General features: G+C 55.1%; 1 protein-coding gene across 9 annotated transcripts in view; it reads left to right on the top strand.

Moving 5' to 3' along the window:
• Positions 1-25,253, top strand: part of LOC105472279 (SRC kinase signaling inhibitor 1) — a 76,388-nt gene extending 51,135 nt beyond the window's left edge. For 5 of the 9 annotated variants that reach the window (XM_071083038.1, XM_071083039.1, XM_071083042.1 and 2 more), the window contains 11 exons: positions 3,027-3,157; positions 3,288-3,435; positions 3,753-3,999; positions 4,496-4,730; positions 6,353-6,507; positions 6,800-6,952; positions 7,611-7,733; positions 8,969-9,040; positions 10,038-10,622; positions 11,521-11,667; positions 21,865-25,253. In XM_071083038.1, the coding sequence (XP_070939139.1) occupies positions 3,027-3,157; positions 3,288-3,435; positions 3,753-3,999; positions 4,496-4,730; positions 6,353-6,507; positions 6,800-6,952; positions 7,611-7,733; positions 8,969-9,040; positions 10,038-10,622; positions 11,521-11,667; positions 21,865-21,999 (2,131 nt within the window). In that variant the 3' untranslated portion in view covers positions 22,000-25,253. The remainder of the gene's footprint in view (positions 1-3,026; positions 3,158-3,287; positions 3,436-3,752; positions 4,000-4,495; positions 4,731-6,352; positions 6,508-6,799; positions 6,953-7,610; positions 7,734-8,968; positions 9,041-10,037; positions 10,623-11,520; positions 11,668-21,864) is intronic. The other 4 variants (XM_011725382.3, XM_011725377.3, XM_011725383.3 and 1 more) reach the window with 2 other exon arrangements.
• Positions 25,254-25,294: the final 41 nt, after the last annotated feature.

Genomic DNA, 25,294 nt, shown 5'->3' with positions numbered 1-25,294 from the left:
TCCTCTTCTGAGTGATGTTTGGGAGTGACCATTTTATAAAACTGGCACAGCTTGGACCAGTCAGGTATCACACATATGAGCAGGGGAGTTGTTCTTTCCCATGTGGTAGGGCGAGGGCTGGGCTAGGGCAGTGTATGGATTGGGGGCAGCATGGGTGATGTTGGTGTAGTGTGGGAATGAGATGCAGCAGAACCAATGGCTGATGTCAGATGTGAATAGATCCTGCTCTGCCACAAAATGGCTGTATGACCTTGGACTAACTAGTTAATCTCTTTGAATATCTTTTTTTCCTTTTTTTTTTTTTTTAATGACAGAGTCTTAGTTAGGATAGCTAATTAATTAGGGTAGCTTGCTATAACAAATAAGCTCCCAAATTGTTTAATAATTCAAAAGTAATAAACATATCTTTCTCATGGAACAGTATTGGGTGTGTTAGGCGGGTGGCTCTCTTCTCCATGCAGTCATTCAGGGACTCAGGCTGATGGAGATTCTGCTGTCTTCAACATGTGTTTTCCAAGATCACCCAGAGAGTTCCAACTTACAAAAAAAGAAAAAGGAGCATGGAGGATCTTACACAGGAGGTTTTTGTGGGCCAGGTCTGGAAGCAGCATGTGCCCCTTCCACTCATCTTCCATTGGGTAGACTTCAGTTAAATGGCCACTTATCACTGCAAGGCAGGCTGGGATGTGTAGTCTAGGCTCTGAGCCACTGTTTGTCTGTGTGTAAGCTGGAGATGATAACTGTTCCCACCTCCAGGATTTGTTTTGAGGATTAATCAAAGTAATGAAAGCCAAGGCCTGAGTGTGGCACCTGGCATACAGTAAGTGCATAATACAGGATAGCTGTTTAACTGGTAGTGCTGCTAAGTCACAAGCTTTTGCCCTTGACTCCAACCCAGTCTGTCTTTTCATCTGTTAGTTGGATGAAGATGGGTAAGGTGTGCTGATAAGATTTGCTGATGACACAGAGCTTTAAGCGGGAGCAAATCTGTTGGATAATAGAACTGAAATTCAAAAGTTGTTTGCATCTAGATTGAGCTGAAATCCAACGGATGGGATTTGACAGGAATGTATATAAAGTTCCGCATTTGGGTCAGAGATGTCAGCGACTCAAGTACAGAACTGAGATGACCTACCTGGGCAACAGTTCCTTCTCTCCCTTGTTCATTCATTCCACATTATTTCCCAGAAATCTACTCTGCACCAGGCACCATGCCAGGTGCTAGAAACCAGAGATGAATCTGGAAGACATGGTCCTTGCCTGCCTGGGGTTAGTAGTCCAGAAGGCTGCACAACCCAGCCAACAGGAGCTTCAGCGGTTTGGAGGGCAGGAAGCAGACCCAGCAACCACAAGGGGAAGGGCTGGAGGAGAGCTTCCCATTGAGACCTGAGGATCAGTGGGAGTTAGCACGTGTGTGTGCGTGTATGTGTATGAGTGAATGGAATATTCTAGGCAGAGAAAACAGCATTATAAAGAGCCAGAGAGGGCAGCACATGTAGCACCTCAGAGCAGTTCTGAAGGGTTCTAAGCAGAAGCCAGATGGGACGAGGGGTACAGCGGCACGGAAAACAAGAGCAGCTCCCAGGCACTGAGCCCTTGCCGCCTGCATTAGCTCATCCAATCCACCTGATGGCCCCCATGAAGGGGGAACTCTTTTATTTTTTCTTTTTTTTTGAGACAAAGTCCCACTCTGTTGCCCAGGCTGGAGTGCAGTGGCACGATCTCGGCCCACTGCGACCTCCCGTCCTGGGTTCAAGTGATTCTCCTGCCTCAGCCTCCCAAGTAGCTGGGATTACAGCCACATGCCACCATGGCCGGCAAATTTTTGTATATTTAGTAGAGACGGGGTTTCGCCATATTGGCTAGCTGGTCTCGAACTCCTGACCTCAGGTGATCTGCCCGCCTCGGCCTCCCAAAGTGCTGGGGTTATAGGCATGAACCACCACACCTAGCAGGGAACTCTTACCATCCCTATTTTTTGGTCGAGGAGGTTGAAGTCCAGAGATATTAGGTAACTTGCCCAAGATCTCTCCTCTGGCAAGGGCAGAGCTAGGATTGGAGCTTAGATCAGTCTGACTCTAGAACCAAGTTTTCAACTACCATCTTCCTGCCCTTCTTGGCTGCACTGAAAAGTTTGGATGTTAGCCTCAGGATGATGGGATCCATTTAGGATTCAATGGCAGGAGTGATGACCTGATCTGATTTACAGTTTAGAAGAATATAGGGTCTTAAATGACACAAGTTCAGCATACACTAGCTGAAAATCTAAAGCAGCTTTGGCTCTCAGGAAAGAGACTGTGTGGCTGGATCATTTGGGAGAAGGGCAATGAACATGGCAGTTTCCCCCGAAACAAGAGACCTCCCCAGGGGCACGTGCTCTGCCTCTGGTTCTCTGAAAGGCAACCAAGTTCTCTCTGCTTCCTTGGCAGAATAGAATCAGGGGATGCAAGTTACAATGAGAGATGCTGGGGCGGATATTGCTGAGGATCAGAGCTTCCAAGGGGGACAGATGGTGCAGGGCACCTCTTAGGGAGAGCTTCTGAAGTCTCCTCATCTCTGAGATTTGGCATTGCAGATTTTACTTGAGCATGTGGTTGGTGGCTGGCTTTTATGTTTGTTTGTTTTTGAGACAAGGTCTCCCTCTGTCACTTAGGCTAGAGTGCAGTGGCACAATCACGGCTCACTGCAGCCTCAACCTCCCAGACTCAAGCGATCCCCCTGCCTTAGCCTCCCCAGTAGCTGGGATTACAGGCACCTGCCACTACACCCAGCTAATTATTTTATTTTTTTGCAGAGACGAGGTCTCCCTATGTTGCCCAGGCCGGTCTTGAACTCCTGGGCTCAAGAGATCTGCCTGCCTCAGCCTCCCAAAGTACTGGGATTACGAGCATGAGCCACCACGCCCAGCCTCCTGCTTTTACTTTTGATCCGACTGGTGGCCTGATTTCTTTCCAGCTGCCCAATTTCAGGGGGCTGGGCTGGCATCTCAGGCCAGAAGAGCTGAGAGGGTCTCTCTGTGGCTGCAGTGACCTGGAGAAATCGGTGGAGAAGATCCAGAGGGACGTGTCCCACAACCACCGGTTGGTTCCTGGCCCCGAGCTGGAGGAGAAGGCACTGCTGCTGAAGCAGCTCGGGGAGACGCTGACGGAGCTCAAGGGTGGGTCTGGGGCCTGCGAATGCAGCATGTTGTCCAGGGCGGGGGAGTCTGCCATATTCCAGCCACCATCCCCTCCTCCCAGTCTGCGGTGCTCTCTCTGGCCCCGGCTCATACCTTCCTGTCTCCGAAGCTCACTTCCCGGGCCTGCAGAGCAAGATGCGGGTGGTGCTGCGCGTGGAGGTGGAAGCGGTGAAGTTCCTGAAGGAGGAGCCCCAGCGCCTGGATGGGCTCCTCAAGCGCTGCCGCGGGGTCACGGACACACTGGCCCAGATCCGAAGGTCATTCTGTCCCTGACCTCTGATTTCCCATGGGGTCACACACTGGGCCCAGACCCATAGGTCAGACTGAACCCTCACCCCAGCTCCCCCAAAGGTTCACTGACTGATCTGGCATCTCAGCTCTGCCTTGTGACCCCTGCATGCTGTAGACCTGGCTTCCTCTTATACCAGGGGCAGTCACTCCTCCCCAGGCCCTCCCACCTCTCCTGCAGCATCCCAGGATGCTGCCTCCCACCCCTTCTCCCTTAGGCCAGCCTTCCCGCAGAAGGGTCATCACATGCTGGCCTCACAGCTGCTCCCAACTCTCCCAACCCCAGGCAAGTGGATGAGGGTGTGTGGCCACCCCCCAACAATCTCCTGAGTCAGTCCCCAAAGAAGGTGACGGCAGAGACTGACTTCAACAAGAGCGTGGACTTCGAAATGCCACCCCCCAGCCCCCCGCTGAACCTGCATGAGCTGAGCGGACCAGCTGAAGGAGCCTCTCTTACCCCTAAGGGGAGCAACCCCACCAAAGGCTTGGACACTCCTGGCAAGAGAAGTGTGGACAAGGCTGTGTCTGTTGAGGTGCTGGGGCCAGGGATTGTGGGTGGGGCCGTGAGCCAGGTTCACACATTCTTACGACCATCCTCCCTAGGGTGGGGAGTGCCAGTCATATGGGTCTTTTTCCTTGGTGGAGGAGGGCCAGTGCCCTAATGGAAGTCTAACAGGCATAATGAGGGTGACATTAGCCCTTCTAGACAGAAAGCATATTATGAAGCTACAATAATCAAAGCATTATGATGTTTGCCCAAGAATAGACTATGTAGTCAGTGAAATAATAGAATGCCCAGAAATAGATCTAAGTTTATCATGAATGTAGTATATAATGAGGATGGCATTCCTACCCATGGGGATGCCATGTCATACCCACAAGAAGTCAAAGAGTTTTCCTGGAGGTGGGATCAAATATGAGGCTTCCTTTTCTATTCCTTGCCTCTGTGGCTTGGGGGAGGAGGCTGAGGCCCCAGAGTTCCTGGAGCGGGAGAGCTACCTTGGTCCTGACTCCTGGCTCCCTCTTAAGGCTGCAGAGCGAGACTGGGAGGAGAAGCGGGCAGCCCTGACCCAGTATAGTGCCAAGGACATCAACCGGCTGCTGGAAGAGACACAGGCAGAGCTGCTCAAGGCCATCCCTGACCTCGACTGTGCCAGCAAGGCCCATCCAGGCCCAGCTCCCACTTCAGACCACAAGCCCCCCAAGGCCCCCCACGGCCAGAAGGCAGCCCCCCGAACGGAGCCCAGCGGGAGGAGGGGCTCAGGTATGGGGAGTGGTAGGGCTGGTGAGGAGCCCAGTGTCGGGGAGTGCCCTCCTCGGGAGCTCAGGCTGATGGGGGAGGCACTGGGGACTCAAGATCATTGTGGCCGGGCTGCCAGACAAGGGAGGCCCTGGGACATCAGCGGCCACTAAAGGGAGACTGGGACCCAGAAGGACAGGGTGAGCTGGATTCCATCCCGGCTTTTCCCACTGTCCTGGGAAGGGAGCCGCTGAGAGGACCAGGCAGGGAGGACAAGCAAGTCCAGGCAGAGTCATCCGCCTCCACGACTTGGCTGGGTGCATGCCACAAACCAGGCTGTGTTGAGGGTGAGTTCCAACGCTGATACTGACACAGTTCCCATGGTCCCCAGCCTGCGTCATGGTCCCGGGGTAGGCAGAAATGCAGACCAGAAGTGGCAGTCATCATTCCTTCATTTTATTCATTCCTGCAATGTATATTTGTTAAGCACCTACTGTGGGCTAGGTGCTAGAGATATGGAAATAAGACAGGGCTTGCTTTCAAAGAGCTCAGAATTTAGTGGGGGAAATAACACTGACATTTGTGTGTATCAAGCACTTGCTCTGTGATAAGAACTGTTCCATTGTTTTTAATGTATTCATCCTTACAGTTTTATAACAAGCCCAGGAGGCAGATACTGTAGTTATTCCCATTTTACAGAGGACGACATAGGCTCAAAATGATTAAGTAATCTGTGCCGGGCCATGCCTAGTATGTAAACCAGAAATAGAATGCAGATGTTAAAGGTAGTAGCAGAGGTGAATGCTGGCACTGTGCAGTCCTGGTGGAGGCCCTAGGAGGGCAGGAAGGCTTCCCTGAAGAGGTGACTTTTCACTGAAGTCTTGCAAATGAGTGGGCACTTCCCCAGCCAGTGAGAGAGGATACTCCAGGGTGAGGGAACAGTGCGTGCAAACGCCTGGAGGTGTGTGTGTGTGTGGTGTGGCCTGAACAGGGTCCAACCTGGGGAGAGGCAGAGCTGAGGCTGAAAGCCTGGTAGGTGCAGAGGTGCTGGCCTAAGGAGCTTGGACATGGTTTGGGGTGATGGGGAGCCACTGCAAGATCAAAGGCAGGGGAATGTCATGGTTAGAGTGACCTCTCTGCAGGTTACCCTGGAAACAGGGCTGGAGGACTAATTGGGGGAAAGGAGAGCCCAGTGGGAGGGGCCAGGATCCCTGGAGGAGAGATGGAGAGCTGAGCCAGGGCAAGGGTGAGGGGCAATGGGAAAGAGGTCGTTAGAGCAGCGCCTCTCTAACTTGAATGTGCGTCCATCACCCCAGGATCTGTTCAACCAGATCCTGATTTAGCAGCCCAGGAGTGGGGCCTGAGCTGCAGTTCTGACAAGCTTCCAGGCGCTGCCAGTACTGCTGGTCCACAGACCACACTTGGAGTAGCAAGAGTGCTGTCAGGAGAGGGACAGGGCTTGGGGCAGGCGTGCAGGAGGAGATAAGAGAAGGAGGGGGCCCTGTGTTCTTGCCCCCAGGCTTTCTTCTCACTTCCTCCGGGTCCTCCCTGGAGGAGGAAGCAAGGTTTATCCCCTTCAAGTTAAATGTAGTGCACTGACTCCAGGGTTGCAGGCCCGCTGACCCCCGGCCCCTTGGTGCCTGCAGATGAGTTGACAGTGCCCCGATACCGCACAGAGAAGCCCTCCAAGTCACCCCCGCCGCCCCCTCCCCGCCGGAGCTTCCCCTCCTCCCACGGCCTGACCACCACACGCACTGGAGAGGTGGTGGTCACCAGCAAGAAGGACTCGGCCTTCATCAAGGTACCACTCCCACCTCAGACAGAGGGCCGGGGGACTGAGTTAGGATGAATCCTCAGATGACTTCTGGAGACCCTCTGGGGTGGGAAAGAGACCCCTTTCTCAGAGAACATGGAAGGAAGGAGGGGGTAGCCGGTGGCAACTTTGTCCTGCTAGTTTGGGATTCCGGATATGTGTATTTGCCTTAATTCCATGCTAGGCCCCTGTCCGTTGAGGGACACCATGGGGCCTGGGAGGTGAGCTGGTGCTGAAGCCGGGCAGAGCCTGGCCTTGACAGGGGTCCCGGGCTTTGCAGAAGGCCGAGTCCGAGGAGTTGGAGGTGCAGAAGCCCCAGGTGAAGCTGCGCCGGGCCGTGTCGGAGGTGGCCCGCCCGGCCTCCACACCACCCATCATGGCCTCGGCCATCAAGGACGAGGATGACGAGGATCGCATCATTGCAGAGCTAGAGGTAGGTCAGGGCACACCTGGCCCCCAAGGTCTCAGCCAGGCCCCCTTCCCTGCCAGGCTGCCCCCAGGCCAGGTGACAGGATGAGACAGAAGATGGGCTCTCGGGCTCCCTGTGGAGTGCTGGCTGTTCAGACCTCAGGCTTTTGCCTCCATTTCTTCTCCACTGTGAAATGAGGGGTGGGGGTCTAAAGTCTTCTCTCCTTACAGATTTGAGTTTTTTAATTGTAGTCTCTGAGTCCCCCCAAGTATCCCCAGACCTCCTGCACTCTGAAAACCCCATATCCTAAGATTCGGAGATCACCAAGTTTGGAGACCCCCATCCCCGAGTGTTCCGAGATCAGCTCATGCTTGAGACCCCATACTTGAGTATTCTGAGGACAGAACTCTGAGACTCTCATGCCCCATGCCTCGACTCTCCCAGCGGTGTCAGTCACCACACTTAAGCGTTCTCAGCCACCCCCAGCACCAGTGCGGGGCCTCTGGAGGTGACCAGATGAGGGCAGAGAGGGCCGGCGGCCATGGCAAGGGACCATGGGGTGAGGCTGGGGGCCGACGCCATCCCAGGCCACACTCCTCAAGGATGCCGAGGCCACAGGCCAGCACCCCCGTCCTCCCTGGTATCCCCTCCTCCAAACCTGCCCCCACCTTCTGCTCCCCAGGTGTTTGAGAGAACCTCAGTGTCTTCCCTTCCCCCCACGCCCCGCCGCCAGCTGATCCCCACCTTGCTGTCCCCCCAGGACCTGGGGCCCCCCGGGGGCTCAGCCCCAGGCCCTACACGGAAGGTAACGGGGCTGCTCCCACTTCTCCCAGCTCTCTCTCTGCCTGTGCCCCCACAGCTTCCTCTCCTCACCTCCCACGCTAACCCGCTAAAACGCCAGTCACCGTCCCGAGTCCCGCCACCGCCACAGCCACTGCCACAGCGTTACACATGGACTCACCCCTCCCCACTCCAAGGACAGGCGCATAACCCTTCCTCCCTGCTGCCTGCTGGGGGGCTCCCCGAGACTCCAGCAGCCTGGGTGTCTGGTGGCCCCTTGAGAAAATGGTCTGCATTTTCTCACGGGCTTGCTGATGGAAGCCTGAGTATTTTGTTCTGGTTCGCAGTCTGAGCTTAGGTCTGGCCTGAAGGCTGAGTGTGGTCTTGGACCAAGATTGGAGTTTGGATCTTGCTCACAGGATGACTTTGGGTCCAACTCAAAATCTGACCTTGTCCTGAGCCCTTGCCTAGCCCCCACCTCCATCTTCGCTGCTCTGCTGCCTGTGCCAGGGAGGGCTCTATTTTTCCCACTAGAATCTATGCCTTGCGCTGGGGGCCAGGACGCCACAGGGGTAGGCTCTTCTACAGCCTCACCAGCCCATGGCCCACGTTGCTCTCTTGGACAGAGAGCCTGGGATGGAAGAAAGCCATGCCATTCCTTGGCTGCTGGTTCTTTTGGCATTGGGAAGTTCTTCCTCCTCTCTAACTTCAGTCCTTGCTGCTGTCCTGCTGCACTTATTTCCTGTTATTCTTTCCTGGGAATTTGGGGGTGAACCTGCTGTCTGCACCCCACCCCTGGGGACTGTGTTTGGGGAGGAGGGGAGGGGGAAGGTCTGGGAATCTCTCTCGCTGCCAGGTCAGGTTAAGGCAGGGGGGCTCCGCTTTGGGGAAGGAGAGCCTCCCATGTGCGCACATTCCCTGTCTGGGGCTCCCTGCCGCACAGCGGGCTCAGTGCTGATGGCCACCTGATTTCTGGCCTGGCTGGAGGCCTGGTGGTGCTTTGGTTTCCTGGTAGGGGAGGAGCAGAGGGACATCAGATAGTAGGCAGTGCCTTCTGCTGGGCAGGGGATGGGCACAGAGCAGTGTGAGGAACCTCTAGGACGAGCTCTATGGAAGGGGCGCCTCCTGGACTGGCCGTGCCCTTGGCACTTTGGCCCCTCCCATCCAAGCCCTGCCCCTTTCTGGCTCTGGGAGCCCATCCTCAGGGGCCCAGTGGACAAGGCCTTTTGCCCCTGGCTGACCCTCTGCATCCTGCGGCAGCATCGGGCTGTGGAGCCGGGCGAGCATGAGGTCGCCCTCTCTGCCTCCCCAGTCAGCACCCCCCGCTTCCAGGTAAGCAGGTGGCAAGGCTGGGTGGGTTCCTTTGGGAGGGGGTGGTTGGGGGTCCCTGCTGCCCCCTCCCGTCTCCCCACGGCTCCCTTTAGTGGAAGGAGCACTGGCCTTGGAGTCAGACTATCTGGGTTCAAATCCAGACTCTGCCACTAACTAGCTGTGGGTGGCCTTGGGTGAAGCATGTAACCTCCCTCGCCCTGGTGAGAGCAGCAGTCACTTCACGGGTTAAGGTAGGCACTGAAGGTGAGGAAGGATGTGACGGCACCTGGCACAAGCCTGGTGCTCAGAGTTAGACCAGGATTCACTCACGTCGGGGAATGGTACTTGGGGCTTCCCTCTGTGCCCTCACCAAGGCCAGGGCCAGGGATGCTGGCACCGGAGCAGGTACCCAAGGGAGCTTTGCCCGAGTGTGTGTGCAGCAGAGGATTTGGCAGGGGGCAAGCCCCACCCCTTCCAGCTGTGAAGTTCTTGGGGAGAGCACACAAAGCTAGGGTTGGCCAGAAGTCTCTGGTTTGAGATGCCAGAGGCTGACATGTGGTCTCTGCCCACACGGGGCCGAAGGTTTCCATCATTCCATTCATTTCAACAAATAACTAATATTTATGAAGCACTCACAACATGCCCCGCGAGCTCGCTTCATCCTCCACCGGCCCCACCTTGTTGTGGAGTCATTGCACAGATGGGCACACTCATGGGAGCAACCCTGAGACCGGCTCCCGGAGGCTCACATGGGTGGTGTGAAATAAACGTGTGCCTGCCCTGGCCAAACTGGCACCTTTACTGGAAAGTAGGAGGCCGTGGGGTATGATGGGAAAGACCTGAATTCTGGTCCCAATTTTGCCTCCAATTTACTGGGTAGCCTCTGTCAGGACCCTCCCTGCCTCAGTTTCCCCATCTGTAAAAGAAAGCGGCTAGGCTCACCTAACTGTAACCCCCATTTTAGCTTGGGGTTTGGTTGTAGGAATCATACTCTTCCTCATCTTCCTTCTCCCCGCAGGCTGCCCCAGGTCCCAGGGCTTTCTGCATCCCAAGGATCATCTTGACAGAGTGTGCCCCCAGCCCTCCTAGCCCGCCAGAGGCCAGACTTGAGGAACTGGGACCCAGGACAGCTCCCACCCCAAGACCACGGACCCTGACTGACAGCGGGAGGGGCTGGGATGGCCCACAGGTCCCGCCAGGGGTAGTGGGAGAGACTCCTGGGCTGAGGAGCAGCTTCATGCCCTGGAAGGAGGGGGCAGCTCTGAAGAGACTGGGCAGAGGAGGCTGCAGCCTAGAGGATGGAGGAGCCAGGGTACCCTGTCCTCAGGGACCAGCCCAGGATGGGACTCCGGAGACCTCTACTGCTGACACCTACCCAGAGGAGATCCTCAAGGACTCTGGACACGATGCCCAAAGCTGCAGTAGGGAGCACCAGGGCCAGGCTACTGCCAACTCAGGCTGCGCCACGTGGGGCACCACTGCCCAGCGGATGGACAGCCTGGAGGAGACGCTCCGGGAGCTGGAAGCCACCCTGAGCAACATGGGCACAGGCCCTGCCGTGGGGTCCCCTGGCAGCCCCCCACCCCTACCCCTCGGCCCCCAGGTGGCTGCCCCCTCTTCATCCTTCCCTGCTGCCTTCCTCCTCCATTTCCAGAGTTGGACGGAGTAGGGGGCAGCAGGAATGCCAGGCCAGCCCCCTCCTCCCACCAGCCTTCTCTCAGCTCTTATCACTCTCCTGGGAGCCTGGTGTCAGAGCAGGGTTTGCAGGCAGAGTCCGAGGGAGGCCGGGAAGCCGGCCTACCCAGGGGTCAGCCAATCCCCAGCCTTGGCAAGAACCAGGGCCTCTCCCCTTCTGCTCCGTATCTGTAAACCAACAAATAAAGTTCTCTCCCCACCTTCCCTCTCCACGCTCCCCTCCCCCTCCTGTCTCTGACTCTCTGTCTCTGTCATCTCTGCTTGCGCCTCTGGATCCCCAGTGCCCCGTGGGCAGGCCTGGTACTTGGGGAGGTTCATGGGAGCCAAGCTTGCCCATCCCTAGGGAGACCTCACCTCTATCCTCCCCTTAGGAGGAGAATGTGGGCCTGGGGCTGCCTCTCTGCTCTGTGTGCCATTATAGAGAGCCCCTCGCCGGCACCCAGGTCCAGATGGTGCCCCTTGCCGGGAGTGGGGTTGCTGCTGGGGACCCTCACTTCAGCAGAGGCTCCCCAAGGAGGACATCACCTGCCTCTGGGCTACTCAGGGAAGCCACTGAAGAGCTCTCCCTCAAGAGCTGTTGGGAACCTGACTGGGGCCCCATCCGTCTGCTGCAGGGAGACCATCAGTGGGGACTCAGAGAGTAGACCTGGGTTCTGGACTGGGATGTGGAGCCAGAGAGGGGTCTCCAGGTCTCAAAAGGTCCCACTGGGGAGGTCCTAGCCCCGAAACCCCACCCAGTGCTAGGGTTCCTGTGTGATTCACCCCACGTGCACCCGGCAACTGCAACCCTGTTCCTCTTCTTGCAGAGTGGCGGAGGCAGCGTACCGCCCATGAAGGTGGTGACTCCGGGGGCCTCTCGGCTGAAGGCTGCCCAGGGCCAGGTGGGCAGCCCCGACAAAAGCAAACATGGCAAGCAGAGGGCCGAGTACATGCGGATCCAGGCCCAGCAGCAGGTGAGGGCAGGGACCGTGGGGGCCACCCAGGCCCGCTCTGCTGCATGCCGTGCCCCTGCCCAGCTGGGCATCTCCTGCCCCTGCTCCCGTGACCAGCTTTCCCAACCTCTGCCCAGACAGACTTCCCTGCCAGGACTGCCCCACCCACCCCCTGAGCCTTCTCCCTCCTCCTCCCGATCCCGGAGCTTTGGATCTGGGTTAGCACATGAGTTCTCAACCAGGCACCTCCCTTCTCAGGTGTTCCCTCACTCAGACAGAGAAGACTCGTCTCCAGCTGCCACCGCTGGCTCCTGGAGGAGGGGCGAGGGAGCGGGTTTGTGACTCCAGCAGCCCCAACGTCTGGGTCCCTGGCCTACCCTGGGGTGCAGAAGGGGGATTTTGCGGCCCCCTGCTTCCTGCCATTCTGTTTCTCTCTCTGCTTTCCTCTCCCTCTTCCCAGGGCTCCACCTGCTATTCAGGGCCCCACTCTCACCTCAGCCTCCCTCTTAGCTCTTAGGCCACCCCTAACCAAGGGAGAAGCCAACTTTGCATCTGCTTTTCAGCCTTGTGTTTGGGTTTCAGTGGAGTCACCTCCTGTCTTTGCAAGGTGGGGTGGGGACAGGGTGAGGCACTTTGGCCCTCGGAAAGGGTAGGGCTGCAGCAGGAATTGCAGGGGTGCCGCAATCTCTTTCAGATCTAATGAGCAGGCGCGGGGGCTGTGTGGAGCGTGGACACACCTCACCCGTGGGTGTTTATTGCCCATGTGGCCTGGTCAGAGGCTGCAGGGTGGCTCCTGGACCTAGATATTGTGAGAGACCCTTAGTGCGCTCGTTTGATTCAGTGAATATTTATGAGCAGCTCCCGTATGACAGGCCGGTTCTGGGTGTGAGGGTGGGGGCTGTGATGTGTCCAGATGCTCTCACTTAAAGAAGGTTCTAGACTCAGAGGCAAGATGTTAGAGAAGGTTCTAGACTCAGAGGCAAGAGGTTACAGGTGGGTGAGTCCATCTCTTTTTCAGATGAGGGGACAGCTCAGAGAAGGAGAGGGGCCTCCCAAAGGTGCACAGCAAGGTGGCATCACAGCCAGGATTGGGACCGAGGGACCCAGGCCCTGGACACCCAAGGCCCTGCCTCCCTACTGGCTCCCAGGAGAATCTCTCAAAAAGCATCCCTCCGGCCCCTCGCAGCCTATCCACAGCTCCCCAACTGCCTCCTCATGGCTCCCAGACATTCTGTGAGCCTCACTTCCTGTTCTTTTTCCTGCCACTGCCAGGGATGAGTTCCCCTTGTCCTGTCCAGGCTGGACCCTCCTGGGTGCCTAGCAGAGCAGCTGACATTGACAGAGCTTTCACTGGGGCCAGGCACACGCATTATCTCATCTCACACTCACCACACTGAGGAAGGTCTTTTACCCCCCTATGGTAGGTGGGGAAACTGAGGCTTAACCCAAGGCTGGCAAGTGGGGGGCAGGACACAAGTCCAGACTGCCTCCCTCCCCACCACAAAGTGCTTCAGCCTCTCCAGCAGGCCCCTCCCTTGGCTCTAATTATGCTCCACTGTTTCTCACCCTAGTTCCTCGCTCCCCAGAGCCCAGCTCCTCGGCTGTGGTGTCAGCCTCATGCCTTTATGGCTCAGCCTCCACCCCATCTCCGGGCTTGCCTGGGTCTCCAGTGGCGTCCAGATGGGCTCTTTCCACCCCGCTCCCCCACTGCTCTGCAGCATGTGGCCTTGTAGACCCCCCACACCTGCATAGGGCTGTGCAGACCCTCTGTTCCACAGAATCCTCTCTCCAGCCTCCGGGCTCCTTTCTGGGCAACTCTCTCTTTTTTGAGACGGAGTCTTGCTCTGTCACCCAGGCTGGAGTCCAATGGTGCGATCTCTGCTCACTGCAGCCTCCGCCTCCTGGGTTCAAGTGATTCTTGTGCCTCAGCCTCCCAAGCAGCTGGGACTACAGGCTACCTAACCACACTAGCTAATTTTTGTATTTTTAGTACAGATGGGGTTTCACCATGTTGGCCAGGCTGGTCTCAAACTCCTGAGCTCAGGTGATCCTCCCACCTTGGCCTCCCAAAGTGCTGGGATTATAGGCGTGAGCCATTGCACCCTGCCTGGGCGATTCTCCTTTGCCTGCCGCTTCTCTTTCCTGTGCCCCACTCCTCAGCCTCTTCTCACACCATGCCTTCCTCTCCTCAGGCACCAGGCACTGCTTAGTCCCTGCCCCCACCCGCATCTCCATTCTGAGCTCCAGTCACCCACACACGCTTCCCCGGGCGTCCCCAGGCTCCTCGCAAGTGTGCATCCAGACACAATGCTCCCCCGATCCTGCCACCCCAGCCTGTACTAGGCTGCCCCAGCTGCTGTCCCCCTCAGGAAGGGTCGCCCACACCCAGCCTTCCCAAGGCCCTTTGTGTCCCTGTCTCACTTCCAGTGCTCCAGTAGCCTTTCTTACAAACATGGCTTCTTTCTGGTAAAGTAATACATGTTTCCTGGTGGAAATTTTATTTTATTTTATTTATTTATTTTTTGAGACAGAGTCTCTCACTGTCACCCAGGCTGGAGTGCAATGGCGCGATCTCGGCTCACTGCAACCTCTCCTTCCTGGGTTCAAGCGATTCTCCTGTCTCAGTCTCCCGAGTAGCTGGGATTACAGGCACCCACCGCCACGCCCAGCTAAATTTTTGTATTTTTAGTAGAGATGGGGTTTCACTGTGTTGGCCAGGCTGGTCTCAAATTCCTGACCTCGTGATCCGCCCGCCTCAGCCTCCCAAACTGCTGGGATTACAGGTGTGAGCCGCCGCGCCCGGCCTCCCTGTGGAAATTTTCAACAGTGAAGTATAGAGAACCAGGGGAAAACCATCGCTGTCTCATTACCAGCATGCATGGTCTTCTAAGAGCTCCTTGTGACTTCTGTCACCTGTAACTGATTTCCCAAGACCTGGGAGTGGGGAGGGAACTTTGTAAAATGCTGATTTGATTGTCTCTGTGTGTGTCTCTCACACATACACACACACACACCCCTTCCAGCTTAAAATCCCTGCCCCGGCCCCTGGTGGATGATAAAACCAAATCCTTCGTGTACGACCCAGGGCCCTTCACAGTAGCCTCAGCTCACCCTGCCCCTCCACCCCACACCCTCGGTGTGCTCCAGCCACGCGGGTCACTGGCGGGACATGCTTCACACCAGCTCAGCCTGTGGGCTTGGTCAAAGCCCTCTGTCCTCTCAGGCCCTTCTTTTGCCTGTACAATGGGGACAGAAGTACCCAACCTGGTCCTGAGCTCACATAATGCCAGGTACAGGTGAGAGCTTAGAAAACCACGGTGAAGCCGGGCACGGTGGCTCAAGCCTGTAATCCCAGCACTTTGGGAGGCTGAGACGGGCGGATCACAAGGTCAGGAGATCAAGACCATCCTGGCTAACACGGTGAAACCCCGTCTCTACTAAAAAATACAAAAAACTAGCCGGGCGAGGTGGCGGGCGCCTGTAGTCCCAGCTACTCCGGAGGCTGAGGCAGGAGAATGGCGTAAACCCGGGAGGCGGAGCTTGCAGTGAGCTGAGATCCGGCCACTGCACTCCAGCCTGGGCGACAGAGCCAGACTCAGTCTCAAAAAAAAAGAAAAGAAAAGAAAAGAAAAGAAAACCACGGTGAGCTTTACGGCGGTGGGCAGGGGGAGGGAGAGGGGCAGCGCCCAAGGCCTTTCCCTCGTCCCATGAGTCTAAGCTGTCTTTGACAATGTTGAGGTAGAGCAGACTAGAAGTGCCGGGATCAGGGACACAGAAATTGGGAGTAAGAAAGTTCTAAGATGGAGGTGCATTGCAGCAGTGCATGACCCCACAGAGTAGTCAGAGGAAGTGACTGAGGAGAAGCCTGTGAATGTTGTGCTTAGGATCCCAGGGAGGAACAGGAGCCAGGTTCCCAGGCATGCAAGGATCAAGGGCTTGGTGTAGACCTGAAGCTATGGACACCCCCTCTTCTATTAGGGCTAAGAAATCTGCTGAACACCTGCTTATCTTCTCAGATGGCTCAAATGAAGAGGCTCTTTTTTTTTTTTTTTTTTTTTTTTTGAGATGGAGTCTCGCTCTGTTGCCCAGGCTGGAGTCCAGTGGCATGATCTCGGCTCACAGCAACCCCCATCTCCCGGGTTCAAGTGATTCTCCTGCTTCAGCCTCCTGAGTAGCTGGGATTACCAGTGTGTGTCACCACGCCCGGCTAATTTTTGTGTTTTTGGTAGAGGTGGAGTTTCACCATGTTGGCCAGGCTGGTCTCGAACTCCTGACCTCAAGGGGTCCACCTCCCAAAGTGCTGGAATTACAGGCGTGAGCCACCACGCCCAGCCCCAAATGAAGAGACTTTAATGAAAGGACCACAGCAGAGGATTCAGGGAGAAAACAAGGGATGCCAAGGTACCCATGGACATCTCAGAGCAGGAGGCTGTGACTCCCTGGGGGAAGGGCAGTGGGGCAGGTGTTTAGCGAGTCCCAGAGGGCGGGAGTAGCAGAGCTGTGCTGTGGAGGGCACAGTTGCTGCCTGTGACACAGCTCCCAGGAGGGAGAGAGAAGGGAAGGAACTCTACCCCCCAACACTTTGGGAGGCTAAGACAGGAGGATCACTTGAGGCCAGGAGTTTGAGACCAGCCTGGGCAACATACTGAGACCCCCCATAATTGGTTCTGGGGCATGGAGAGGCAAGTGAAAGACAGATAGCATACCTGTTAGGTACCAAGTTTACAACTTTTATACCTTAAGGTAAATCTGTGTTGTCACGGCTGCATCCCCACAGCACCTAGAATAGTGCTTGGCATACGTAGGCACTCAGTAAATATTTGTCGAGTGAATGAGCGAATGAATTTGCCACTGATCAGGCCCAATGCAGATGGAAACAGACAAAGCAAATCTGAAAGGTTAAAATGGCAATGGCTATAATGGTTACCATTTGTTGCATGTTTACTGAGAGTGTTGGGTGCTGGGTCTTACACCCAGTTGGCATCATCTCCTGGTGTGCATCTGGTGCTGTGAGGTCTGTTATCCGTTTGCAGGTGAGGACATGAGGGCCCAGAGAGATATGGAATTAAGGTCACACAGTTAAAAAGTGGCAGAGCTGGGACTTAAACCCAAGTCCACCTGCTACAAATTCTGTTGTCTTAGTACTGGATTCTGTTGCCCTGCCAGGGAGCATAACCTCATGGGTGTGAGCAAGCCTTGATGAGATCGCGCTTGTGACGAGAATTCTAGAAGGTGATACGTTAACAAAAAACAAAGGTTGAATAGAGCAATAAAGCAACGCTGGGCTTCACGTGTGTCCGTGAGAATGCTTTCAGCTGCAAGGAACAGGAACCCTGATTCAAAATGGCTTAAACAATAAAGAAAGGTACTCTGTAACTAAGAAGGCTGGAAGCAGGGAGACTCCAGGGTCGGTGAATTCAGCAGCTTGAGGATATCAGGACCCAAGTTTCTTTGCATTTGGTCCCGTTGTCATTTTTATTATTTTATTATTATTATTATTATTATTATTTTTTTTTTTTTTTTGAGACAGAGTCTTACTCTGTCACCCAGGCTGCAGTGCAATGACGCAACCTTGGCCCACTGCAACCTCTGCCTCCTGGATTCAAGCAATCCTCCTACCTCAGCCTCCTAAGTAGCTGAGATTACAGGTGCCCACCACCATGCCTGGCTAATTTTTGTATTTTTAGTAGAGACAGGGTTTCACCATGTTGGTCAGGCTGTACTGGCTGTTCTTGAACTCCTGACCTTGTGATTTGCCCGCCCCAGCCTCCCAAAGTGCTGGGATTACAGGTGTGAGCCACCACACCTGGCCTATTTTATTATTATTATTATTATTATATATTTTTTCGAGACGGAGTCTCACTCTGTCATGCAGGCTGGAGTGCAGTAGCACGATTTCGGCTGACTGCAACCTCCGCCTCCTGGGTTCAAGCAGTTCTCCTGCCTCAGTCTCCCAAGTAGCTGGGATTACTGGTGCCTACCATTGCACCTGGCTAATTTTTGTATTTTTAGTAAAGATGGGGTTTCACCATGTTGGCCAGGCTGATCTTGAACTCCCGACTTTGTGATCCATGTGCCTCAGCTTCCCAAAGTGCTGGGATTACAGGCGTGAACCACTGTGCCTGGCCTTATTTTATTATTATTATTTTTGAGACAGTTACTCTGTCGCCCAGGCTGGAATGCAGTGACATAATCTCTGCTCACTGCAGCCTTGACCTCCCCAGGCTCAATCGATCCTCCCGTCTCAGCCTTTCAAGTAGCTGGACGGCAGGTGGCACCACCACGCCTCACTAATTTTGTGTATTTTTGGTACAGATGGGGTTTCGTCACGTTGCTCAGGCTGGTCTCAAACTCCTGACTGCAGGTGGTCCACCCACCTAAGCTTCCCAAAGTGCTGGGATTATAGGCATGAGCCACCATGCCCAGCTTCACACAGCTGTTTTTATTTATTTATTTATTTATTTAAAAATTTTTTTTGAGATAGAGTCGCCCAGGCTGTCGCCCAGGCTGGAGTGCAGTGGTGTGATCTCAACTCACTGCAACTTCCACCTCTGTGGTTCAAGCCATCCTCCTGCCTCAGCCTCCCAAGTAGCTGGGACTAAAGGCGTGTGCCACCATGCCTGGTTAATTTTCGTATTTTTTGGTAGAGTTGGGGTTTCACTGTGTTGGCCAGGCTGGTCTCAAACTCCTGATGTCAAGTGATCTACCCGCCTAGGCCTCCCAAAGTGCTGGGATTATAGGCCTGAGCCCGGCCTCACACAGCTGTTTTTAGAAGCCAGAGAATCTTTCCCAGAAGCCCCCAACAGACCACACCTCTTATCTCACTGCCCATTCCTAAATCAGTCACTGGCAAGGAGAAAGGAATTTCTCCAGTTGCCATAGATTTTGTCATGATCCCCACACCCCCCACTTTGGGCTGGGGAAAGCCCAGCTTCTCCTAATCCATGCAGGGCTTAGCAAGGAAGGAGGGCGTGGGGGCTAGGGAGGGTGGCCCTGGGAATGGCCCTGGAGGTGGAGCCAGAGAGGTCTGTAGAGTCAAGAGGTTCCACACTTGTCTTGACATCTGGGCGTCTGAGTGTGAAGGGCCTGGGGAGCATGGACCCAGCGAGAGCAGGCGGCCGGCTCTGATCCCCAGACAAGAGGGAGGTGTGCAGGGTGCTGCCCTCTGGGACCAGCTCAGTGCTCCATGCCTCCCCCAGCTGAAAACTGGACATGTGTGAGGTTTCTGCCTTGCCACAAAGGTGACAAAGTTCTGCTTCTCTGGACATAATTGGAACCAGCAGGGGAGGATGATGGGTGAAAGGAAATGACAGGAATCTTCAGAGATAGCAGCTGTGTCACCTGAGAAGGGTTAGCGGCACAGGCTGGGGTCACCGGGCACAGCTGGATGTGCTCCCTCAACTTCAGGAGAGTGGATTGTGGACGGTGTGGCCAGAGTCTCCTGGGAGGGAAGATGGCCCGAGAGGATTTTAGAAAGCACATGCTTGCAGAAGTGGTCTCCATGAAGAAGCGGGACAGGGATGAGGCATCCCCATAAACTGGTGAAGCTGGATGTCTAAAGGTCTTGCACTGGCTGTTGTGGGGAGAAGAGGGACCTCGACTAGGTGAGGGCACGTCACCTGCCTGAATATAGGAGCCAGGTGGTGGTGCCGGAAGACGTGTTCCAAAGACCAAAGCTTGAAATAGAACGAGGCTCTTGAAAAATGTTGAAGGGACAGGAGCAGAAAAAGCAGCTTTTACCTAGAAGATCAGTTCAGAGGGAAAAGGACAGCCGGGGAGAATCAGCACCTTGCCAGGGGACATAGTGAGGTGTGAAGCGATATCAGGGGAAACTGGACAGTGCTCCTCTCCCATCTGGCTTTGGGGGAAAGAACTTTAAATGGGAAAGGCTAGAGCAGAGGAGAGGCAGGACTGAGCCCAAGGTAAGTGACACAATGGTCAGAGAGCCTCTGGTTCCCTTTAGATGAATTTGTCTCCAGGCCCAGGTACTGGGGGCACAGAGAGGGCAGGGGCTATGCCTGACACATGCTGAGGACTGCGTGAGTCTGACGACCCTGTGGCTGGGCCCTCCCTGGACCCCCTAGAACTCCCTTGAGTAATGGATGAGCAGAGGAGAGGGGTTAGAAAACCCAAACAAGGCTGGGCGTGGTGGCTCATGCCTGTAGTCCCAACCCTTTGGGAGGCCGAGGTGGGCGGATCACCTAAGGTCGGGAGTTCGAAACCAGCCTGACCAACGTGGAGAAACCTTATCTTACTAAAAATACAAAATTAGCCAGGCGTGGTGGCACATGCCTGTAATTTCAGCTACTCGGGAGGCTGAGGCAGGAGAATTACTTGAACCCGGGAGGCAGAAGTTGCTATGAGCCAAGATCGCGCCATTGCACTCCCGCCTGGGCAACAAGAGCAAAAATCTGTCTCCAAAAAAAAAAAAAAAAAGCAAGGAAGAAAAGAAAACGAAAGCTCAAATGGGGAACTTCCGCTTTAACTTAAATAAATAAATAAATAAATAACAAAACCAAAAAAAAAAAAAAAAACAGGGCCTATTCTGTCACCCAGGCTGGAATGCAGTGGTGCAATCACGGCTCACTGCCACTTCCACCTCCTGGGCTCAGGCCATCCTCCCACCTCAGCCTCCACTGGCACACAACATCACACTCAGCTATTAAAATTTTATTTTTATTTTTAGTAGAGATGAGGTCTCGCCATGTTGCCCAGGCCGGTCTTGACTTCCTGGGCTCAAACAATCCTCCTGCCTCAGCCTCCTAAAGTGCTGGGATTACAGGTGTGAGCCACCACACCTGGCCCTGGTTTTGATTCTCATAAAAGGGAAATGTAGATGACAGACTACACTGTGGTGAGCAAAACCCAGGTGTATCGCAGAACCAACCATCTGTGCACCTGTAAAGGAGAAATGGTGATTGCAGCCAGTGTTGGTTCTTCACTGTGAGCCAGGCAGGCTGCTGGAGACAGGGCTTGCTTTAGACTCTAGCTTCTCCAGTTTCTCCGCTGCAAGGCATCTGAGAAAATCCCCTAGCAGCAGGGTGATAGTACAGGGAAGTGAACGACCCTGCCCAGACCTAACCTCAGGGTGGTCTCTGGTGACTCGCCACAGCACCCTGTCTTATCTTTTGGATCTTTTTTAAATCTGGGTGATTCAGTTCTCACACTAGTAGCTAAGCAAGGCCAGGAGGGACAGTGATTACAATTACAGAGAGAAACCCGGGTCTGCGTAGCCTTAACCCAGTGGATCTCAAAGGTAAGTGTGCAGCAGAGGCCCCTGGGGCGCCTGCTTAAAATACACATGCATGAGCCCACACAAGAGATGGATTCTGGAGGGGAGCCCAGGAATCTGCATTCATGATGCATGCCACAAGGTGTCCCCTGGAAGTGATGAGGTAATGCATGTAGCTCTCAAACTGCACTTTGGAGACCGCAGCTCCAGAGGACAAGCCTCCAGGACCGGTGGAGACACCAAAGGTGGGACGAGGATGAGGGGTCAGTTCTGACCACTAGAACTGACCAGTGAGGGCAGGACGAGTCATGAGGAAGTAGCCTCCTGTTACCAACTGGGGCGACAAGCGCTTGCAGGGTGCGCAGTGGGGCTTCCTGCACTGAGCGGGAGCCTGGTGCGGTAGCACCTTCTTCCCAGATTTCCAGGTGGTGGTGGTGGAGGTGGGCGTGCTTGAAGTGTTTATTCCCCACCGGGGGGATAAGCCCCCTCCTCTGTTGCCACCAGGATGAGGCTGGAAGGGGCTCTGGCTGTATGACAGGCCAGTTGGGACTAGGAGCCTTTCCCCACCCTGCCCCCGCTCCCCCGCAGGGCATGTGCCCCTGTCCCAGCTAACGTTTCACTTCTTCTTCCTCCCCTCCCCTACCCTTCCCCATCCCCACTTCCCCGTCTGCCCGTCCTGGGCGCGGCCTCTCCTGTGCTTCTCTGGTCACTCTCTGCTTCTCTCTCTGCTCTCAGTAACTGTGGGCCTGCCCTCCTGCTCTGACCACCTAGGCCCTTTGTCCAACCTCGTGCCCCCTCCCCGCCTTTTCTGCCCCCGCCCCCCCCATTCAAGGGACCTCTCTCTCCAGATGCCCCTCTGGCTTCTTCCTTTTGCAGTTAATTTCCTTGGATTTGTGGAGATTTTCCACTTTTAAAACTTCAGCTGGGGGCCAGCATGGAGGCGCTCCCTTCTGCTCTCTGACCCCTGACCCCTGTTTTTGTTCCAGGCCACTAAACCATCTAAAGAGATGAGCGGGTCGAATGAGACCTCGAGCCCAGTCTCAGAAAAGCCCTCGGCTTCCAGAACCTCTATCCCTGTATTGACTTCCTTTGGGGCAAGGAATTCTTCCATCTCCTTCTAGAAGCCCCTCACCCCGCTGCCCTGCCTGTCCCCCTCCCTTACTCCTGCCATTTCTCCCCTCTCTTCCCTTCATCTCCACCCCACCCTACTCTCCAGACCCCCTGAGGGGTGCGCCCTGCAGAGGAGGGTGTGGCCCTCAGCTCCCTCTACCCATCCTCTGTTGGTGTTTTTGGTTTTTTTTTTAATGATTCACTTTTAATTATCTTTTTTTTAAACAGTAAAACTAAAAACCAAACACACCACCTTCCTTGATCTGTTCTCAGCTGGCCTCTCACTGGCCGCACCTGTCACGTCTCTCCCTCTTCTCTTTCACCACTCTTTCCCCTCAGTCCCTCCTGAAGCTCCTGCACCCCCTTCCCGCCTTCCCCTCACTTCCCAAGAATACTCCAAACAAACTCTGAGCCACGGAGACTTGGAGCAGTGGAAGACCCCTCTCCCGTTTCTCGGTACTTTCCTGGAGGAACGCGGGGACATCGGACCAACCCATATACCAGGCTGGAGAGCGGGGTGCAGGGAGACTGGCCTTGGAGACGCCCCACTCCCTGTCCAAGCTCGGACAAGACTGCGACCTCCTCTGTGGCTGCTCTGCCTCCTCCCACTCACACCCCACTGGGCCTGGAGTAGAGACGGACAGGCTGGAGACTAGGCCGGAGCTTGAGAGGCCTCAGGGTGGGTGTGAGGCCATGGAGTCTGCGTCCCTGGGGAGGCGCTGGCCTCCTGGGCCTCGCTGTCCTGTGGGGAGTGGAGGACAGAGGCCCTTTGGTCTGCTGGCTGTGGAGGGTGGGTTGCACGGACAGCTGGACATCGGGGACACTGCCTTGGGAGAGGGCGGCCCGGACGGGTATTTGGTACTTTTAGTTTCCTGATTTAGCACTTTAAATGGCATTAACTTATTTAATGGGGGTGGGGTGGGCAAGAATGAGGGGCCTAGAAAACCAGGTTTTGTGGCCTGCAGTTGGGGGAAGGGTCTGGTTTGAGGGAAATGGGAGGGTCGAGAGGGGCTTGATGGGGAGCAGTGAACACACCTGGGGCCCCGAGGTGGGGTGACTTGACCTTCAGTCATCCTCTTGGCGATTTGAGGGTTTTCCGGGAAAGGATGAGAAGTAGTTTTTCAATGGGGCTCTGGTGACCCTGGTGAGATGTCTGAAGGTCCCTGAGGCCTGACCGTCCAGCCAGCGCCCCTGGCCTGTGGATGCCCTGCCTGCCCTGCAGAGGCAGTTGGCAGTGCCACCTTGCTTTTGGCCGGGTCCTGGGGAGGCAGAGAGAGGCCAATTTTGGTTCTCACTCCTGGCCGCCCAGAGGGCACAGTGAGGAGCCAGTAGGGAGAGGATGGGAGAAGAGGAGGAGGAGGAGTGGGGTCCCCGGCAGCACTTGGAGCACAAAGTGAAGCAAGCACAGGGGAGGGGGACTCGAATCAGTCCCCCCAGCAAGCACAGAAAGGAGGAGCTGCGCAAGAGGCAGAGCCCCCCAACCCCTGGGGCCTGGCTGGGGAAAGGCTGCACTTGGGGAGAGCCAGGAGCTGTTGAAGGTTTGGGGGGAGGGGAAACTGGGGTTGTGTTTCTTCATTTCTTTTTTCGTTTTTGCCTTTGTTGGTTCATCCTTGTTTTCTAGCTTTGGATCATTTTTGTAACAAGGCGAGCAAGCCTTTTTGAAAAATAACAAAAGAGGAAAAAAAAATCCCTCCTGAAAAAAAAAAAAAACCCTGGAAAATAGAAAAAAAAAAAAGGACCTCATAAATGATGCAATTACTTTTAATTGCAGGCAACTCTTTACATTTAAGTGAAGTGTCTTAACATTTTATATTGTTTTAAAAATATATTTACATATTATATATATAATATACGTAATATAAATATATATAAATATTTAAAAAAGAAAAAGAAAAGAAAACCACGGCACTCTCTCCCTGGCCACTGTTTTGGCGGGGGAGGGGGCTGGGGGCGGGCGCGTCGGCCTGGCTTCTGTGGTCCCAGTGAAACGGTCTGGTTTGATTTGGCTGTACAGAGACCCCCTGACTTGGGAGGGGAGGGGGGAGTGGTGCCCCCTCCTCCCTCCACTCCATTACTCTCTGCTTGCTACTTCGCTTGCCCCCAGCTCCCACCCTCAGCCCTGTGACTGGAATGTGTGCCCCACCGTCATTGTCCTGAGTTGAATGTCCCTTTGTGGGGGAGGTCGGGGGGACAGTGTCCATCCACGAAGGGGCAGAAGGAGGGAGCCATGTGCCCCGCCCCACCCGCTCGGGTGAAGTCCAGTGGGATTTGCATCTTTCTTTCCCTTTGGTTCCTGCACATTTATGGGCTGGGAGGCATCCGTGTGGAATCGCGTGCAGCCTGTGTGTGTGCTGGCGTGAGCCCATGCACCGTGTGTGCAGACGCATGGGGCCTGCACCCACAGGAATGGCCGAGCACGTGTGTGGCGGAAGGCGTGGGCACATAGGTGCATGTAACCTGTTTGGGCATTGGCACGTGCCTACCTGCATGTTAGCGTGAGAGGAGCTTTGTGTGTGAGAACATGTGTAATGTGTGTGCAGACATGCCTAGCGCCAGAGTCTTGTGTGTGGGCCACGTACATGTGGACAGAGACACGTACATGGAGGTGCATGTGATCTGTGTCTGCGAGTGTGTGTGTGCACGTGTGTGTGCTGGTGCAGACCCAGGTGTGTGGGTGTGCCTCTGTGTGCGTGTGTTCATCATCCCTGCACCACTGGCTCCGGCTCCCTTCCCAAGCCCCCGTCCCCGCTGGCCCTCTCACAGCCTGCAGCACGTCAGTGCCCCCAGCCGCATGCGCCTCGCTGCTCTGTCCATCAGTGTGTGCTTGACCAAGAGAAAACTAAGATGTCTCAGGGGACCCCTGTACCTGGTCCTCTCAGCCCCCGCCCACTGTGCTGTGTTACTCGCATGGGGGGTTTCTCTCCTGCCCCTTCCACAATATGCTGTTTCCCCAGGAGCCTCAGGCCTGAGGCTCTGAGTGGGGTCCCCAGGGGGTCCCCTGGGGTGAGCCCCAGCTCCACACCCTGCCCCGTCCACCCTGTAGGGCCCATGTTGGTGTAGCAGTGATGGCTTCTGTGGATATTCTGTGACCTCTGTCGGTGTAACTTGACAATTTCTAAATGGAAAAGGGTTGCTGTGTTTTCTCTGTCTCTCTTTTTTAATGTCCTTTTTTCTTCTTCCCACCTCCCTGCTCTCTTTCCTTTTCAGTTTTTCTAGCCAAGTGTTTGGGGCTTTAATAAAACTTGTTTCTTTTTCCTCTCCTGGATCTCCTTCCTATAGGCTGATGTCTCATTATTTCTCTGCTTC

This window comes from Macaca nemestrina, chromosome 17, assembly GCF_043159975.1.
Source record: "Macaca nemestrina isolate mMacNem1 chromosome 17, mMacNem.hap1, whole genome shotgun sequence".
In the NCBI taxonomy this organism is placed as follows: Eukaryota; Metazoa; Chordata; class Mammalia; order Primates; family Cercopithecidae; genus Macaca; species Macaca nemestrina.
Note: the sequence above shows the minus strand (reverse complement) of the source record. Positions and strands in the feature narration are given on the sequence as shown.